A 16952-nucleotide genomic window follows, 5' to 3' on the forward strand; every position below is an offset into this window, starting at 1 on the left:
GCTCGACATCTGTGGGTTTGCTTCGTGGTCTCCCTCTTGCGTATTGATCTATTTGATAGGGTCAAAGGTGACGTTATTCGTAGACAATTCCAAGATCAACTTTCCACGCCCATTCCGTTGAGAGGGGCGTGTCGTTATTGTTCTCGTCCTGATCCACGTCCTGCCAAAGCGTTGGTATTTTTGGACCACCAGCTTGCATCCTCATCGCCACGGCGATGAATGTACCGTGTAGACCAGACCTTCACAACAAGACTTGGCCCCGATCGCTCAGAAAGTCACCTGTCACGCCTTCCACCGTGGTAGAGTCATATCACGACAAATTCTCACCACGAGTCGGTCAAAGAAAAAGATTCATGGAATCAACTCGTTGATGCTGTTACGGTCCTGTGACAAGGACCCAGACATACAATCTTTGAGACACAAGCATTGCAACCTCTTTCTCTCAGAAATGGACAGTTCAAGGCTGGAGATCGATCAGCATGGGTACGCCAGAGCAGTCCTGGAAGTCCCACCAACAAAGAAGCGTCTCAAACAAGGGCCACGTGCTCCTGAACTGGTCATTGACGATCGCGGATACGCCAGAGCAGTCTTACCAACCAAGAAAGTGCGATTGGGCGATTCTCTTGCCGTCCACCTGCGGATTGGCCTGTATTCAGAGTCGTATGAGCGAACCCAGTTTCAAGAAGAAGGTAGGTCCTTGTTTGTCCGCATTAGAGGCTGGTTTTCTCACAGGACGTATAGATCTGGAAGTCAAGGTCGAAGAAGTTCCTCTTCGGGCATCACGCCTTCATCATGGTGATAGCCCTCTGGTCCACCCGACTGCGGTCCCACAAAACGCCAACTTGCCTCTGCTTCCTGCACCCTCATACCATCATAGTCTCAAGGTCGGCGAAATAGGAAAGCTTCAACGATGCACGGTGGGAGAATACCAGGACCAGCAAGAGATGCATCAAGCTTCTCCCGTTCCATTGTTGTTGCCCCCTGTCATTTGGATCAAGCGAAGCGACGAATACACTCGTCTTCGATACGCAGTCGACGTCTTGACAATCAACGGCGAGAAATACGTCAGGCTCGATGAGACACACTTCTTGTTCGCTGTCAATGCCCATTGGCTTCAAGTCGGTGAGAATGTCACCATTCGCCAACCGCAATACCGCCATTGGCAAGCCGGCAGGTGCTCCGGTCGTCCTGAGATCCTCTTCATGTTGTATCCACTGGGAAAATGGGCCTATACACCCATCAACAACCGCCGCAAAAAGGCCCCTCAAGAATTCCGCCCCAAGTTGGACAATTACGGTCGGGTTCTCTTAAATGCATTCGACCGACCGTTGAAATTCTCAAATATCATGCCCGAACAGGTCAGCACGGAGATCGAAGGTTGGGAAATGGAAGCCATTTGTCGCTTGGATCCAGATATTTGCCATCAAGATTTCATTGATCGAATACTTCCTAATCCTGGTCACGGCAAGGTTCGGCCCAGCAAAGGTACACTGAACCATCGCCGTCGTCGGGATCGTATCAAGATGCGAATCCTCCCCTGGCCTCTGCCTCGACAGCTCAGCTATTCTGATCAACAAGTCATCAATGGCTTAACTGAGTGGCAAATGGAGAACAACACAACCAGGGGGCTGAGAGATCTGTTAAAGGAGGAGATCGAGATGCAAGAGGCTATTATGTATGGCGGGCACTTTGAGCGGTCAGGGGCCAATGCACAGAATGATGAAGCGAGATTGGAGCGGTTTTGGGCCAACCTGATGCTTGTGAGGACCAAATTTGCAGAGGATTCGGAGGAGGTCAGGATGATCAAGAATAGGATTGCTGTGCAGCTGGCAAAAATGGGGCTGGAGTATCATCAGCGAGTGCGGGACACTGGTGCCGATGCGTAGAGGACGGGGTAAGGGGTCGGTGCCATGTAATCACACAAAAACACATAGAATGGATGAATATGAGGCGTCGAAAAGTGCAAAAACTTAACACAGAACAGTCAACCTCTGGTCTGTGATAAGCGAAACTCGCCCCTTTCGAGGCTGGTTTTTCTCGGCCGGTTATACTACAAGTTCTATACAGCTGAATCGTTCGGTGCGGGAGTCGAATCGGGGTCTTGCTGCATGCTAACCCGTTATTGTTAGTTCGTCCTGACAAGACCCAGATTATGCCAGAGGAGGAAGAGGAGGAGAATCGGTTTCGAATCGAGGCCCTGATGCCTGCTAACCCGGTGTTAGTTCGACCTGATAGGGCCTGGACTGCGTGTGGAGGAGGAATTGTCAGACTCGGTCATCGCCCTAGTCGAAGGTAGGGGGTCTTTGTGTGACAGGAAATGGGCACGATAAAAATATAAAGGCAACAATTCTCTGGTGGGTCCATTGGTATGTTTGGACCAGACCCATGCCGTGTAGAGTAAATGACCTTTTCTCGTACTGAACAGGCTCTTAGCGCGAACCGGCGACGTTCAATCCACGAATTAGACGTTTGTTGCTTATGATTCCTCCTTCCTCAATCCAGGGTTGTATGGTACGGCGGTTGTATCCAGCACTCGCACGAAATTGAGATTGCCGCACCGAACATCCTTCTTCCGGAATACGGGGGATTTTGTCTGTTCCGATGCTCTTGTTTCCAATATATAGCCGCTTCAAAGGCAAATAATATGCCTATAGATGTGCATGGCGGACCCCTAAACATATCCTAGGACTGTCAACAGTACTTTTGAAGTATTTTACCGACACTGCTACTACATTTCAAATAGTGGTCACCTCATTTGCAGACGTATTATCGCAGGCCTGTTTAGGTGCTATAACCGCCGATACGGTATCTCAGAAAGCAAGGACATTAGTAAATTGTATGCGTTTCCGCCTTTTCAACAGCAGATTGTGATATAGTGTAATGGTCGGTTCTCTCGCATTCATGGCTGTTGTGATGAAGAAAGACATCCGAACAAGCATGGAAGACGTCAAAAGAAACAAATAGGGGTCACACGTGAGCTCGGATAAACTACGGCAACATCAGAGCAACTTTTCTCTCAATGGCGATTCATGGCCATCCTTCAGACATCGTCATCATCACTATTACACTGCGAGAATGGTACGCAGTATGCGGCCTCGTGGTCTCTGACACGTCGTGTTCAGTTCTGCGTGCTTGAACAGTAGCATCCCTCCGCAAAATGCCCGTGTTCAGGGTGGGCGGATGTGCTTATATCTCCACACACCCATGATCTTGTCAACCTCCAGAACGGGCAAACATACAAGTCGTAACAGTTCTTACTCTAGTTGCCACACGTCAGAGGTTACTGGCAGCTTACTATTTGAAGATAACAACGACAGCTTCGAATAATCAATGAGTTTGGTTTCGTCTAACCTACGTTGCTGGCTTATGGCCCAAAGACGAAGACATATTCCAAATGCAGCGCGCTCACTCATTATAGCACTGAGTTTATTCACGTCTGCATCCGGTGCCGCTTGGTCTGGCTCCTGTGTGTAAATACACAGTGACAGTGTGAGTACATTCATGCTCACAGTCGTGACATATTGTGAATGTTACAAACGGGTGACACTCAGCCTTTTATAAATCACATTTTCTCTTTCAGCCTCTGCAGTCTGTTTTAAACTGTTCGGCACACCACTGGCTCTTGGAGGCTTTCTGGACCATCCAACTGACTGGCATCTCTAGTAAGTCACTACTCTCGTGATGCGACATGCGACCATCCGCTGATCGCTCTCGTCTAGCCCACGAATACTCGTCTCTACCTCTACTTTCCCGCAGCACCATGAAGGGCATAGCCGTTGTGACAGTCCTCGCCTTCCTCCTTGCCTTCGCGACCGCTGGTGGCAATCACGATGCTGATGACCTCTGTGCTGCAACGTGTCAAAAGATCACGGGTGGCTCTATGACGATCTCTAGTCCTACCTGCCCTGGAGTAACCGGTGAATATTGCGCGGACTACTGCAATTGGTAAGAAACATACCCATTACCAACCTGCTTTTAAAAACGAGATTTAACATGCTAATTTGCTGCCGCGTAGCTCTCGGGACGGCGTTATGACTTGCAGCAACAAAGGTCTGAAGTGCACTCAGGACGCAGTTACCAAGACCTGCGAGAAAGGTCTGTCGAAACAGTGGGAATGCTGGTGCCAAGATCTTTCCTGGTTCTCTGATGGATGGGGCCCGGGCAAGGGAGAGACTTGCTCGAGTTAAGGATGCTGAGCCATCGTTCTTTCGGACAGGAACGACTGCTCAATCTAGCCATTTGGAGATCTGTTGTAGGGACGGGGACATGATCTACACAGGATGGAACATGGATGGGATCTGGGATACCCCTTTCCATCATTCCGTTGGAGGGTACGCTATGAGAACAATATGCAAACCTCCCCGGCGGGTGATGTGGTCTACCATTCAGTCACGGCTTGTCCATCCATCGACTTACGTCTTAATCTAGACAACTATGGCTATGGCTTCTGGCAGCAGAAGAAACCCCTCTTAGAGGTGATCCCTCTCCACTTTGCTCTCTCATTCGGTGCCTTTGATCTTCTTGAACGGCTATGCTTTTCTTTTTCTCGCGGGATACGTTAAAATCTCCCCTGCTAGGCATGGCGCGAACAAAGTATACGCCTGCCTAGAAGCTCGTGGTGAAATTGTAGGGGGTTGACTGGGTGCCATGAGCAGAATGCTACAAGGGATATTAGTCGTAGTTATCGAAACGAAACAGGCTTCAAAGGCGGTTCACAGCCAACAAGGCTGCGTCTCGCCTTGCTGCGAAGGAGAGAAGAGAAATGCGTCTTGCCGAATTTGGACATTGTCGTTATCTAGTACGTCATTCACGATTGGGCTTCGTCTCTCACATGAACCTCGATGCGGGCCGCAGTTTCGTCCTTCCACCTGCAGCCATGGCATGTTGACTCTTCGTCTGCCTCTGTTGATACGGCGGGCGAGTCATAGCCCTTTGAACGTCCTTCGTCTGTATTTCCCTAAGATGGCAGACAAAATGTCCACGTACTCGCCGCTAATGGCCAAGAACCTCTCTGTCAAACCGATGGTAAGGGTCGCAATCCCTCCCTCGTCCCGACAAAGCGTGCCACCATGCTCAAAGCCCCGTGGCTGATTTTGCTGAAAGAAGCCCAGAAAACCGACGAGGCGAAATGGATCACGCTGAAGAAAATCACGTATGAGGACCCTGCGGGCAAGCAAAGGATCTGGGAATCCGCCGAGCGACAGGTCAATGATATCCCGCAGATTTCCTCCCCGGAGAGAACGCTGGAAAGGTTGACCAGAAGTTACCACAGACGAGACCCAAGGACGCGGAAGTTGACGCCGTCGGTGTCGTCGCCATCCTCAACGACCCTAAATCCTCCAAGGGACCCTCGTTGCTTCTCCAGAAGCAATTCCGTCCCGCCGTCGACAAAGTCACCATCGAGGTCCCCTCGGGCCTCATCGACGCGGGAGAATCTCCCACCGACGCCGCCATACGCGAGCTGAAGGAAGAGACGGGCTACATCTCCACCATCCCTGCTGATGCCAAAGCCGCGGAGGGGATCCTGATGTTCAACGACCCGGGCTTCTGCAATACAAATACGAAAATGATCTTCGTCGAGGTGGACATGCGTGACCCGAGGAATCAAGAAGAGAATCTCAAGCCCGAGCTGGAGGAGAGTGAGTATATCGAGTGCTTTACGCTGCCGTTGGATAATTTGTGGAATGAGCTTGCAGACTTGGAGGCCCAGGGCTTTGCGATCGATGCGCGTGTCGGGACGTTGGCACAGGGCATGGAGATAGCCAAGAAGTGGAAGGATGTGCTCAAGAATGATCCTTCACAGGTGGTATGACAAGATGGGGACGGTCTCGGAAGGTTCTCAAACCAACGGCTGGCTAACATCCATGTCTCCAAGGCACTCTAGATTGTCCATAGTTGTCAATAGATATGGTAGAGTGCACGCCTCTTGAAAGCCGCCCGATTCCGTCGAGGATTCCAGTTGCCTTCGACAGGAGTTCGTCATTTGGCGGATCAAAGGGCGCAAATGCAATATTTTGTGCTTGTGACAGACTCTTCCATATCTTGAACCTGCACGCGAGAGAGAACCCCCGGGTGAAAAAGCCCAATGCATATATTAGCCATCAAGATGCCCAATCCATCACCGTCTAAAGATCCCTGTCCCCCAGCAAAACCTCAATATTGCCAATCCCCACGCCATGCCTAGAGCATCTCTCACCAGATTCAACTTGCTGCCCGTGACCTCTCTCCAGCCCACGGCCACTTCGGCCACGGGGATATTCGCAAACTCGGCCAGCATGAGCATTTCGACATCAAAGATCCAGCCTTCCATGTGCATGTGCGGGACAATGTACGGCAACGTTGCGCGCGAAAAGAGCTTGAAGCCGCACTGCGTGTCCTTGATCCGAGCCGTGGCCGGAGGTGTCATCACCCACAGCAACATGTGGAAGCAACGCATGAGGAAGTTCCGCAGTTTTGACCGCTTGACCACGACTTCAGAATCGACCAAGTGCGCCCTCGAACCGACGGCGATCCCCCTGCCCTCGACGTCTTCTATCTCCTGACACGTCCTCACTAATTTCTCGAGGTCGGAGAACTTGGACGCCCCGTCCGCATCGGCGAAGACGACGTATTGACCTCGGGCGTGGCGCATGCCGTGCGTCACGGCACCGCCCTTGCCGCGGTTTTCTTCGAGGGAGACCATCCGGATCGACCCCGGGGGGATTTTGACACCGGTCGGGGAGCGATGGGTCCAGGGACCGGAATCACGGCGGGGGTGGGGATGGAGGATATGTTTGCGAGAGAAGGTTTGGGCGGTGAGGATGGTGTCGTCTGTGGAGCCGTCGTCGATGAGGAGGATTTCCCAGCCTCGAAGGCCGGTTTGTTGTTGTTGGGACTGCGAAGACGTAGTATCGCCGTTGCCTTTCCTGCGCCGAGGACCCTGAGTCTGCGCTTCTCCTGCTTCGATGTCTGCCTTCAACGACGTGGGCAATGTCCCATACTCTGTCTCGAGGAAATTCACCGCCTCCTCCAACATGCCCGTCAATCTGTCCTCCTCATTAAACGCGGGAATGACTAGCGTCACGAACAACTCTGCTGGCTCAATCTCCTTCTCCAGGTTGATTTCCCTGTCCGGATCCTCCTGCATCGCTTTGGCGTATTTTCGTAGGACTTCATCGTACCAGCACGGCAATGGTTCTGGGTCCGTCACATCGCCCGTCTTATCCACCGTTGTGAATTTCTTCTCTGAGGGGCGGGGTTTGCGTGGGTTGGGCACGAAGAGCGTTACGAATATCCATATCTGAAATATCTCAAGTCAGGCGGTCAAGTACCAGGAGCAGAGGAGGAGAGAGGGGTAGATAGCACACCAGTAACAAAACCCCAAAAGCAGCCCAGATCAAGATGAAAGGCACCATGCGCCATTGAAGCCACTTGTCGTCTTTGAATACATTGGTGAAGTGTCCACCCATACCAATAGGTCGATCCATGACGACGGCGACTTCATGGGCCTCGCCGGGAGGCCTGAGATCTTGAAGGGAGGCGACCTTTGCAACGGTGGACCTGAGGCCTTGGTAGGTAGAAGTGCTAACAGAGTGTCAAGGCCATACGTGTGTTCGTGCCGAGTGGAGCAAGCAGCTTCTCGCCCTGCGGACACAATGGGCATACGAGGAAGACAGAATGTTAACAATTTTGGGTGGTCGGCAAATCGGCGCAAAGACCAGGCTCCGCGACCAGGGGATGGCCACACGTTGCCACATAATCAGCAAGCAAGGTCAAATCCAAAAGGAGCACGCGAAAAGGAAGTCTTTTGGCCGCAATGTGATATTGAACCTGGTGTCATCTGCTCTGCACTGCCAATTCCCGAGGCAACGTCATGGGATGTGGGAAATGAGAGTCACCAAAGATCTGGGCGTCTGGATACCTTCCGAACCTCCTCTACAAACCTCATTTCAGCCTTGTGTCGCAGCCATAGATATGTCTCTATCTCGCCTCTGTAGTCACCAGAAACACTGAAAATATCCCCTTTGGTCCAGCACATTGACGATAGGAACCATCTTAACCTTATGATGCCAAAATCGCTAACCCCTTCCTGTTCTCTCAGGAGTGCCCATAAACCGCTCCCACGAGCCGCATTACCGCGACGAGAAGCTTGTGCTGCCCGTAACCTTTGTCCATGCACTTTCCAATTTACTCTCAATCAACTCATCCACAGGCTCAGCGCCGACGTCACTAACGCCAACTCCACCCGCTGCTCTCAACCCACTATCACCAGTGTTCAGCCGATTCTCCTCCAGACTCTGATCCAAATTGCTGGCATAGATGACCGCAGCAAAGGCTTCGAGCTCCCTAACCTCGGCTTCTGCCGTAGATACATATTCATTGGGTGGGTTGTTCCCGTTTCCAATCGCATGTGCCTGGCGCGTGATGATTGCCAGGATATTGGCAAGCTTGACTCGCGGCTCTCCCGGTACGACAGTGACGGCGGAGTCGAGCTCCTGAATGCGCGGTTGCTTCGCGCTAGATATGGATGAAGAAGGGGAGTGTTGCCTCGGTTGTGGATATAGTTGGGCAATAACACGAGTGTCGACGAGATGCGAAAACATGGACCCCAGAAGCAGTGAATGGATCCTCGTGAATGTTGGCGAGTCAATCAGATCGGCGGTCTCGTCGAGAAGCTGACGTAATGGCCCTGTTGATGTATCGATATGGGTTGCCGTTTCTTGATGTTCGCCCTTGTCGGGACCGTGAGCATCCGAGCCTGCAGACGTAGCAGGTGGAGTAATCACGCCGGACTCGATCAACACTGCTTCTTCCTCCTCCTTAGGCGGCAACACGTACGGTAGCCATCTGGTTGCATACCTCTCCTGCTCAGAACCACCTTCGACGCGCCTTCGCACCGCGAGAACCAGATCGCTGAGCCTAGCGGCAGTTATTCCTTCGCTGGGAGAGATGCCCCCAAATACTTCCTCCACTGCTTCTCTGACTTTGGACATGATCTGCGCATATCCTTTGTGTAGCAGAAACCAGGAAAATGTCAAATATCTCCTGTTAGTTTCGAAGTCGTTCCCGAACCCGGCGCCTGCGCTTCCGTCATCATGGTCTTCCAACGAGATCGAGTCCGCTCTCCCGGGTGGCGGAGGTTGGGCCAGTGAAATGACCGAGGATAGATAGTTTAATCGACCGAGGAGATTCAATTGTATTCTTGTGAGGATCGTGAGGAGCGACAAGCTGTATATTAGGGTAAACGCTCTTGTGATCGATGTCACCTTCAATTCATTCCAAAGTTGAGCCTTTGTCCGGCGAGGCCCCGGTGATTGACTCCCATCACCCTGCAACTGGCTGGCATGTATAAAACTCCCCGTTTGAAAGCTGGACACGCTGGCCGTTTCACCCTCGTACATACTCGAGGCTTCAGATTTCCCTTCACCTGAGACACGTGCCAATCTTTCGGCCTTCTTCTGTTGTAACTCATGAGTCAACTGTTCGACAGGGAGATCTTCGAGGATGTTCTCGGTCAGAGTGGGTAGCAGGGCGAGGACTGTAATTGTACAGTCTGTTTGGTTCTGCTCGAATCGGCGACGAATGCTGGAGAAGATACAGTCAGTGCTTATTCGGCGAACGAAGATGTAACTCTCATACTTCTCCTTTGCAATCCTGTCCATCTGCATGCGCTCTCGCGCTTCATTGATCTTTCCAAGGACATACTGAGCGGCCAGATACGTCGCGCCAACAACGCCAGCGCCAATGGCTATACCAGTGCGATGCCGCTTGAGCCAGCGACGTGTGGCTGATATCATTTTGACCAATGTGAGGGAATCTCTGCACCTTATCTCAGGTACAAGTTGTCCGCTGTATAGGACATGATCGCGAATGGCACAGAGAAAGGGATGGACGGCCCTGAACGAGCGTCCCGAACAGGAGCAGGTACAACAAGGGAGCAGGCAGATTCAAGACGCAGCTTTATTCTTGACTCAATTGATCACATTTGTCGAATGGATCGGATGAAACTTGTGGCGGTGCCTCGGCTGAAGGCTGGAAAGAAGCACCAGTACCCGAGCAGGAGCATGGGCTTTTGGGTCGGAGATGGGACTTGGGAGCGGCTGGGTGTGAAGGTCACCTTTGAGCCAATGGTGCGCAGTCGACCGTCAGCAAGGCTCTTGCTCGTATTGTGCACCTACGTAATAGCGAGGAGGGCTCACTAACAAGTACAAGTACTGGGTAGGTCCCGACCACCCAGCTCGCCAGTACTAGACTCTGTGCTGTTAAAAGACCCTTTTAGCCGGGCTGCTGGGCGCAGTGCCTTACCCTCTGGTGCCTCTCCTAGCCGAGAATGACCTTCCCTTCCCGCTGGACCCCACCATCGAAGGAACACTCAAAGACTCTTCACGCACCTCATCATGGTTTTTCTTCAGAGTCATCCTGCTGCGACCAGTCCACCGATGCGCAAGGCACGTTTGTTGGAGCCTGTAAACGACCATGTCTTGAGCAACCGCTCTATCTGAGGCGCCACTTAGCTGGCTGCCACCTCCTTGCCCTCTCCTGCTCTCCTACCTCGTACTCCGCTGAGCCTACCACTCTCCAAGGACCCCACCATTTTGCAGTCGCAGTCGATTCCAGTATACTTGCGCCCCAAGGTTGCTGCTTGCGATCATGGACCAGAGCCATCGCGAATACATCCTCGAAGTATTCGCGGACCAAACATTTGTAAAGGACATAGTTAAAGGTACGACTATGTTTGGCCCCAAGTCCGTGATCAAGAAGGACACCTCTACTCTCCCCTAGTGGCAATGAGACTGAAAGCATACCTCTTGAATATAGGAGTCCTACACACAATATTTTTCCACCGTTACTTCCCACCGATCCGACCCTCTCTCTACACCCCGAATGCCTCCTCCCTCTCCCATACTCACACCTCACATTCCGCGCAGTCCCTCCCCATCACGCTCCCTTCAATCCTCGAGCCACCCGAAATTTCGACTGCAATCGATTCTCACACAGACCTTCTCATCTCCCAGTTGACACCACCATTCTCAACGAGCCCAGCTAGCCCATCGGCCGCAGCAGGTGGCTCTCGCGGCGAAATTGTAGTGCGTTTCTACGATCGCAAAAGGAGAAAAACGGGAATTACGACGGGCTGGCTGGGCCGCTTGGGAGGTGGAGGGCAAACCGAGGAGGAAGTCTGCTGGGAGGAATGGTGCGTGCAGGTTATTGTCGCGAGACCTAGAAGTGAAGCGGGTAAGGCTTTCCCTCTCGCCCTTTGGTATGCCGTGCGACGGAGCAGCATGAATGGCTAACCTATTGGCTCCAAATGGCAGATCGCATCAAAGTCCGCCGTGCAATGGAATCCTCCCTACAGAAGACGGCGATGAAGATCGTGGCGATTGTGAACACAGACAAGGATCACATTCCTCCCATCACCACGAGTGAACAGAATCCGTTCCCATACAGGATATTTGTCAATCCGAAGCAACAGGAAAGTGCAGAGAGAGGATTTGTGGGAGGGTGGAGTTGAGCCCTGGGAGGTCTAGAATGCATCAGATCTCATCGCAAATGCATTCTCTTTAGAGATACATATTATAGAGCAAACAAAAGTTGCTTTGTCTTTTTTTTTTGTGAGTTTTTTTTTTTATTTCAGTAGCTCAACCTCAATTGACGCCTTCCTACCTGCGATCAATAACTAGCCTCGACTGATCTCTTGAGAGCCGTTGCCACCACCAAGACATAAATCGATAGGTCTATTGAGAAAGTTCATAACAGTGTGATTTAGCCTTCCTGAGCAACTTGTCCGTCATCCTGCTGCAACTTCCAGATAGCATCCATTCTCGTGACCCTACCTCCCATCGGGTCTCGTTTCTGCAGCAAAGGTCCATTCGTTTGTCATAATACCAAAAGCCTTGCCATTGTGTGCTCGGGTCGCATCAAAAGGCAGCGATCCCTTTTAATTCTCACACAAAGTCACGGTGAGATTGCCTCAGGCGTTTACTGGCTTTTCAAAGCAGCGTCGGCCTTGCCTCGGACATCGGCAGAGGTGGAGGCTGGTGGCTGTTGGAAGAAACGGGAGAAAATCGGGTGGAGGAGAGATCTGAAGACGATCTGAGCGCCGTTGGTCATAGGAAGGGCCATCCACAAGATTAGGATGAACTTGAAGACGTAGTAGAATGCTGTTGATAGCAGAGGATTAGCGTGGATCTCGTAGGCGGGAGCTATCCTGTGGCATCAACTTACGGAACCAGTAGACGGCATTGACCATGCTCTCAAGAACAGTAAGAAAGGCGTACACGACCCAATACTGGAATGACGGTCAGAACAGCTGATAACGGAAAGGGTCGGAAGAAGCGTACCGTCAACCATTGCGTATCATCAACTTTATTGCTACTGAACAGAGCTTCGAGAGAGTAGTATCCCGGAATGATGAAGCCGGCGAAGTTGACGAGGAACTCGCCTCCAATGTTAAAGAAGACGAGGAAGAAGTAGAGGCCGATCAGGCCAAGGAAAGCGTAGACCTTGGGAACATTGGTCTGTTTCTCGAAATTGTTGAGCATGGGATACTTGGAGAGCTGCAGGCACCATCAGTTAGCTCAATCGCACTCGCTGGCATTTCTGAGAGGAAGGAGCTGTGGTGTTCTCATAGGAGAGCCATCTAAGATGATGGGGGGTGATGCTGAATTGCAGCAGAGATTGGGAGATTGGGAGCCTGGAGTTGACATGTGCCTCACGTACTTCCTTATCGATCTGCGAGATCTGATGCTGCGCCTTGTCTTGGAACGACATCTTGACAATGATCAGTTGGTATCTCTACGGGGGATGTAGATTGTTGCGGTGTGGATTGGGATTTGGGAAATGAGGAGTGCAGATGAGGTCTGGATTGCTGGCAATATCTCAGTGCGAACGAAACGAAATGTGCGAGTGGGAGGAGAGGTGCAGTAGTGGGAGAGTGATGTAGTTTAAAGGCCCAGCACCGCCAGGGGAAGCAGGGCAGCCTGGCAAGGAGGAGGTGACGTCCATCCGTTTGGTGGTTGGGTGACCTCAAAGAGTTCAGCAGAGTCCTAAGGCAGCTGCTACAGGAGCCGTTGGAGCCGCCTGCAGAGCCTAGAGGAGCTTCAGTTGGTGGTGTTGGGGCGCCTAGTCAGCTAGTCAGCGAAGTCACTCTCGGTGGTGGTGATGGGCTAGTAGGCGGTCACCAAGGCCCGCCTGACCCTGGCAGCTGCAACTCATACACTCACCTGCGCAGCAAATCCACCCAGAAACGGCAAATCCCAGCGGCTGCTGGCAGTTGACGTAATACCCAGTATGTATGTTGTCACGTGTAAATCCAAGAGCCCGGCAAGGGAATTCCGCGCTGCACCAATGAGCACCATGAGGACGGGTCACGGGTGTGCTCGTCTGACGGGTCCATATTGGCTGCTCACAGTAACAACATCTCGCTGTCAGACCGGCACCCAATGTTTGGCTTGGCAAACTGTTTCTCTGGCAACAACCTTTGTCGAACTCGGATCGGGCTGTTTCTCTCAACACAAACCAGCAAGCGACATGGACTGACGGCCACTGCGCGTGAAGAGATCAATTGCAGTCAAGAACGCCTCCCGCAAAGCGTGACATCTTCACTGGCACCTCCAGACTGTCTATCTGTCTCCGCGACCGCCCGACACTCGAGATACACGTCCGCCATCTTCCGCCCACAGATCTGATCTAACGAACTGTGACGCCTAAATGCCATGTTGTGAACGGTTGTATTACGAAGCGACATTCTCTTTCGACAAATCTGCATCTAGGAATAAGGTATCTTCATCCTCCTGAAAGTGCAAATCTTGGGACTGCAATATGTAGGATGACTTGTTTTTCTCGTGGCGGCATGCTAATCAGCGCACAGTTCGGAATGGCGCAGTCGCCAACCCTCCTCAAGGAGGAAACTCCAGATCACCAAGATCCTTCCCATTCGACCGGTGCAAGTAACAGAGAGAAACACCGTCCAAAATCGAGGGGTTCGACTACCAGCCTGCAATCGGTCGGCGTGGGCAGCGCCTTCCGACCACCTGCACAACAGCACCCACAACAACAGCCGGACGAGCCGAGCATGCCTTTAGATCAGAACAGCTTCTTTATGCAGCACGGCACTCATCCAGCTGCCGGACTGTATGGTCATAATCCTGAAGAAATGCTCATGCACTACCAACACAATATCCCACCGCATCTTCAACAACCAATAGACCCCAACACAGGAATGCCACAACATGAGATGCGTCCCCTGTCACAACAAGCATTCCAGGAGATGCAGCACTACCCTATGCAATATCCCCATGGCCTACCGCAATATGCTGTCGGCCCTCAACATATGCATCACATGCGCCATCATTCTGAACAATTTGAAGGCTCTCCCGCGCCAGAAGATTCAAACAACGAAAATGGTGGCGCCAAACGTAGAAAGGGTATGGCGTCAAGCGTGGCTAACGACCAGGAATTGCGGAGACTGCTGGTACAGTACCAAGGCAAGAGTCTCAAAGAAGTGGCTGTGGAAGTTCAAAAGAATGAAGGCGCCGGAGGCAAATCTGAGAAAGCAAAACAGGTCTTTGCTATGCTTTGGTAGGTGTCCTTGGACCAAGCCTGCGGCTCATGCTTACAATGTTCTAGGCTTCAAGAAAATTGCCAAAGATCTTCGAACTCTGTACGCCGTGACCGTGTATTTACTAGGTACACTGAACGCTGTGGCAACGAGCGAGTTCCGACTCTAAACCCCGCGTCGTTCGGGAAACTTGTACGCATCATTTTTCCAAATGTCCAGACAAGAAGACTAGGAGTACGGGGCGAATCGAAATATCACTACGTGGATCTATCGTTAGTGGTGGACGACGATGATCGACAATATGTTCCTGCGCCCGAAAGACCCGGAACATCGAGCGGCCAGCATGAACGGCACGGATCAGTCCAGGAAGCAAACAATTTTCTCAAGGCCAACGTGACCCCTCCCATTGACCGACCTATGTCACGAGCAACAATGGAGACAGCCGACTTCCCCGCCCCGAGCGCTGCGTTCCTGTCCAAGGAAGCTGATGTTTCTGGGGACGGTATGAACGCCCCTGTAGAGTCTGCGACTGAGCGACTGGATTGCAAGTACATCAACACGCCAACCATCCGCTTCCCCGTCAAATCCATGCCTACGAACGTCCTTGTAGCGCTTCCTTCAATTCGACGAGATTTACCTGCCAGCATGGCGGCTTACCTGGGAATGCCAACGCTCAATTCACTTTCTCAGCCGTCTACCTCGTCGCAAGATACCCCCATTGACTTTCCTGATATCCATCCTTATCTTGAAGGAGAGACTTATGACGCATCCATCGCCAAGGCCTTGTTCCATCTCTATCGTTCGTACTGCATCGACGTGATCGACGCCTTTCGCAAATGCAAAGAGAAGCCATTCTTCAACCACCACTCAGCCTTCAATGGGAAAATGACTGTCCCAGTCTCCAAACTATTTTCGATGCCCTGCTTGGCTCCTTGGATTCAGGAATGCGATATGCGAATGTATAAGCAGATTGTCCGGTTTATTGCTCCTTTAGCAATACAGAACGTGCCTGAGGTTGTGTGGAATGTGTTTGACCGCATCGGGTCGAGACTGATCAGCCACCTCATCTCCGCCTTTGAAGAGAAGTGCCCTGTTCACGTTATCGTTGCGAAGATTGTACCTGCATCCAGATTCGTGCATGTACTGAAGAAGCTTAAGAGCGCGAACGCAGCTACCTTACAACTGAGTCGCATGCTTGAGGACCCGCAACAGAGAACTCAGATGTGGCTCGATTTGATGTCTATGGTTGATCCTGATCGCCTCCTAGAGGATAGCATGCCACCGCCTGAAAGTCTCGAGAAGATGCAGGGCATGCTGAAGCACGACATGAGACTTCTCGTTGATCCAATTGATGATGCATTGGTTCACGCAGCGGAGGACGACCGGGCTAGCGCATACGCGACCTTTATCCACGACAGCGCCGATTCTTGCGACGGCATTCTGCTCCCGGAACCCAGCGGTGAACCTACTTCTTTGCTCGAGCGTTGGATCAATTGGGTGGAGCGATTGCCTCAACTCTTCGACGGCCATCACCCCCAGTGCATGATCAATTGGCACACCAGATTTTGGAGAAGCGTCATGATGCAAATGGGACAGGGTGGCGCACATAGCTATCAATCGTGGTGGTTCGTAGAGTCATTCACCACACAGATGCTCGACTGGATGACGCAGATGGAAGGATTGCTAATGGACTCGCAGAGCCAGAAGTCCGCAGACGAGAGAGAGCAAGAGAAGCGTAAGGAGGCCCACCCTCATCCAGACGCACTTTTTCGTGGCACAAAAAGAAAGAGGGTAGCCGAAGATGGTGACGGGGACGCCAATGCTTTAGGTGGACCCGAGTTGCACAAGTCGGCGAAAGTGGAAATGGCTCCCACAAGCTCACCGACCCTTCCAGCGGCCAGTCTGGAACAGCAAGCGAACCAGGAGGTCGAGGACGACGAAACCGACGCAGAACTTGACGAACTACGGCGCGGCGGCCCTTTAGACCTGCCTAGCTTTCACACCGGCCTGAGCAGTCCAGTCAAGCACCGCGGTGCCGGTAATCACGACGATAGTGGGATCGACCTTGGGCTTGATGTCGACGTGGAAACTGACAAAGAGGCCAGAAAGTTTAACAAGCGAGACTGGCTCCTCAGCAGTGATCCAGCCGATCCAGCCATGGGGCTGGTCGTGTTGGCTTAGCGGAAAACCAACTTGATTACGCTCAGCGGCCAGACGCTGTGAACACCTAATTACACTTAATTGAGATTGTGGGATGGGAATACAATAAGACGATTCTGAACGAGCTGCACGACGAGATGACAAGGACGGTTTGGGGGAACGGTCCAAAGGTATTTCTAGTGGTGGCACGGGATGTGGTTTTCAGGGTATATTTCCTCGCGACTGGAGGCTCCAGCCGGAGGCATTTGTTGGT

The 16952-nt window shown here is 52.0% G+C and overlaps 7 protein-coding genes across 7 annotated transcripts; 4 read left to right on the forward strand and 3 right to left on the reverse strand.

Annotated features, from left to right (window-relative positions):
• Nucleotides 1-448: 448 nt before the first annotated feature.
• On the forward strand, nucleotides 449-1886 carry Z519_02204 (uncharacterized protein; the record flags this gene model as incomplete). The annotated part of the gene is made up of 2 exons (XM_016759961.1): nucleotides 449-689; nucleotides 742-1886. 2 exons carry the CDS (start codon nucleotides 449-451, stop codon nucleotides 1884-1886), a joined length of 1386 nt encoding a protein of 461 aa, XP_016623482.1.
• A 3088-nt stretch (nucleotides 1887-4974) lies between these two features.
• Nucleotides 4975-5812, forward strand: Z519_02205 (uncharacterized protein; the record flags this gene model as incomplete). The annotated part of the gene is made up of 3 exons (XM_016759962.1): nucleotides 4975-5025; nucleotides 5112-5204; nucleotides 5273-5812. The coding sequence occupies 3 exons, from the start codon at nucleotides 4975-4977 to the stop codon at nucleotides 5810-5812; spliced, it is 684 nt and encodes a 227-aa protein (XP_016623483.1).
• Nucleotides 5813-6118: 306 nt separating this feature from the next.
• Z519_02206 (uncharacterized protein) lies at nucleotides 6119-7466 on the reverse strand (the record flags this gene model as incomplete). Its single annotated transcript, XM_016759963.1, has 2 exons — nucleotides 6119-7279; nucleotides 7347-7466. 2 exons carry the CDS (start codon nucleotides 7464-7466, stop codon nucleotides 6119-6121), a joined length of 1281 nt encoding a protein of 426 aa, XP_016623484.1.
• Nucleotides 7467-8111: 645 nt separating this feature from the next.
• On the reverse strand, nucleotides 8112-9776 carry Z519_02207 (uncharacterized protein; the record flags this gene model as incomplete). Its single annotated transcript, XM_016759964.1, has 2 exons — nucleotides 8112-9564; nucleotides 9619-9776. The coding sequence occupies 2 exons, from the start codon at nucleotides 9774-9776 to the stop codon at nucleotides 8112-8114; spliced, it is 1611 nt and encodes a 536-aa protein (XP_016623485.1).
• Nucleotides 9777-10629: 853 nt separating this feature from the next.
• On the forward strand, nucleotides 10630-11491 carry Z519_02208 (uncharacterized protein; the record flags this gene model as incomplete). Its single annotated transcript, XM_016759965.1, has 3 exons — nucleotides 10630-10702; nucleotides 10798-11214; nucleotides 11295-11491. 3 exons carry the CDS (start codon nucleotides 10630-10632, stop codon nucleotides 11489-11491), a joined length of 687 nt encoding a protein of 228 aa, XP_016623486.1.
• Nucleotides 11492-11958: 467 nt separating this feature from the next.
• Nucleotides 11959-12750, reverse strand: Z519_02209 (protein yop1; the record flags this gene model as incomplete). Its single annotated transcript, XM_016759966.1, has 4 exons — nucleotides 11959-12140; nucleotides 12205-12268; nucleotides 12321-12536; nucleotides 12700-12750. 4 exons carry the CDS (start codon nucleotides 12748-12750, stop codon nucleotides 11959-11961), a joined length of 513 nt encoding a protein of 170 aa, XP_016623487.1.
• A 1105-nt stretch (nucleotides 12751-13855) lies between these two features.
• Z519_02210 (uncharacterized protein) lies at nucleotides 13856-16720 on the forward strand (the record flags this gene model as incomplete). Its single annotated transcript, XM_016759967.1, has 2 exons — nucleotides 13856-14559; nucleotides 14668-16720. The coding sequence occupies 2 exons, from the start codon at nucleotides 13856-13858 to the stop codon at nucleotides 16718-16720; spliced, it is 2757 nt and encodes a 918-aa protein (XP_016623488.1).
• Between the last annotated feature and the right edge of the window lie 232 nt (nucleotides 16721-16952).

Source organism: Cladophialophora bantiana (assembly GCF_000835475.1).
Source record: "Cladophialophora bantiana CBS 173.52 unplaced genomic scaffold supercont1.3, whole genome shotgun sequence".
Lineage (NCBI taxonomy): Eukaryota > Fungi > Ascomycota > Eurotiomycetes > Chaetothyriales > Herpotrichiellaceae > Cladophialophora > Cladophialophora bantiana.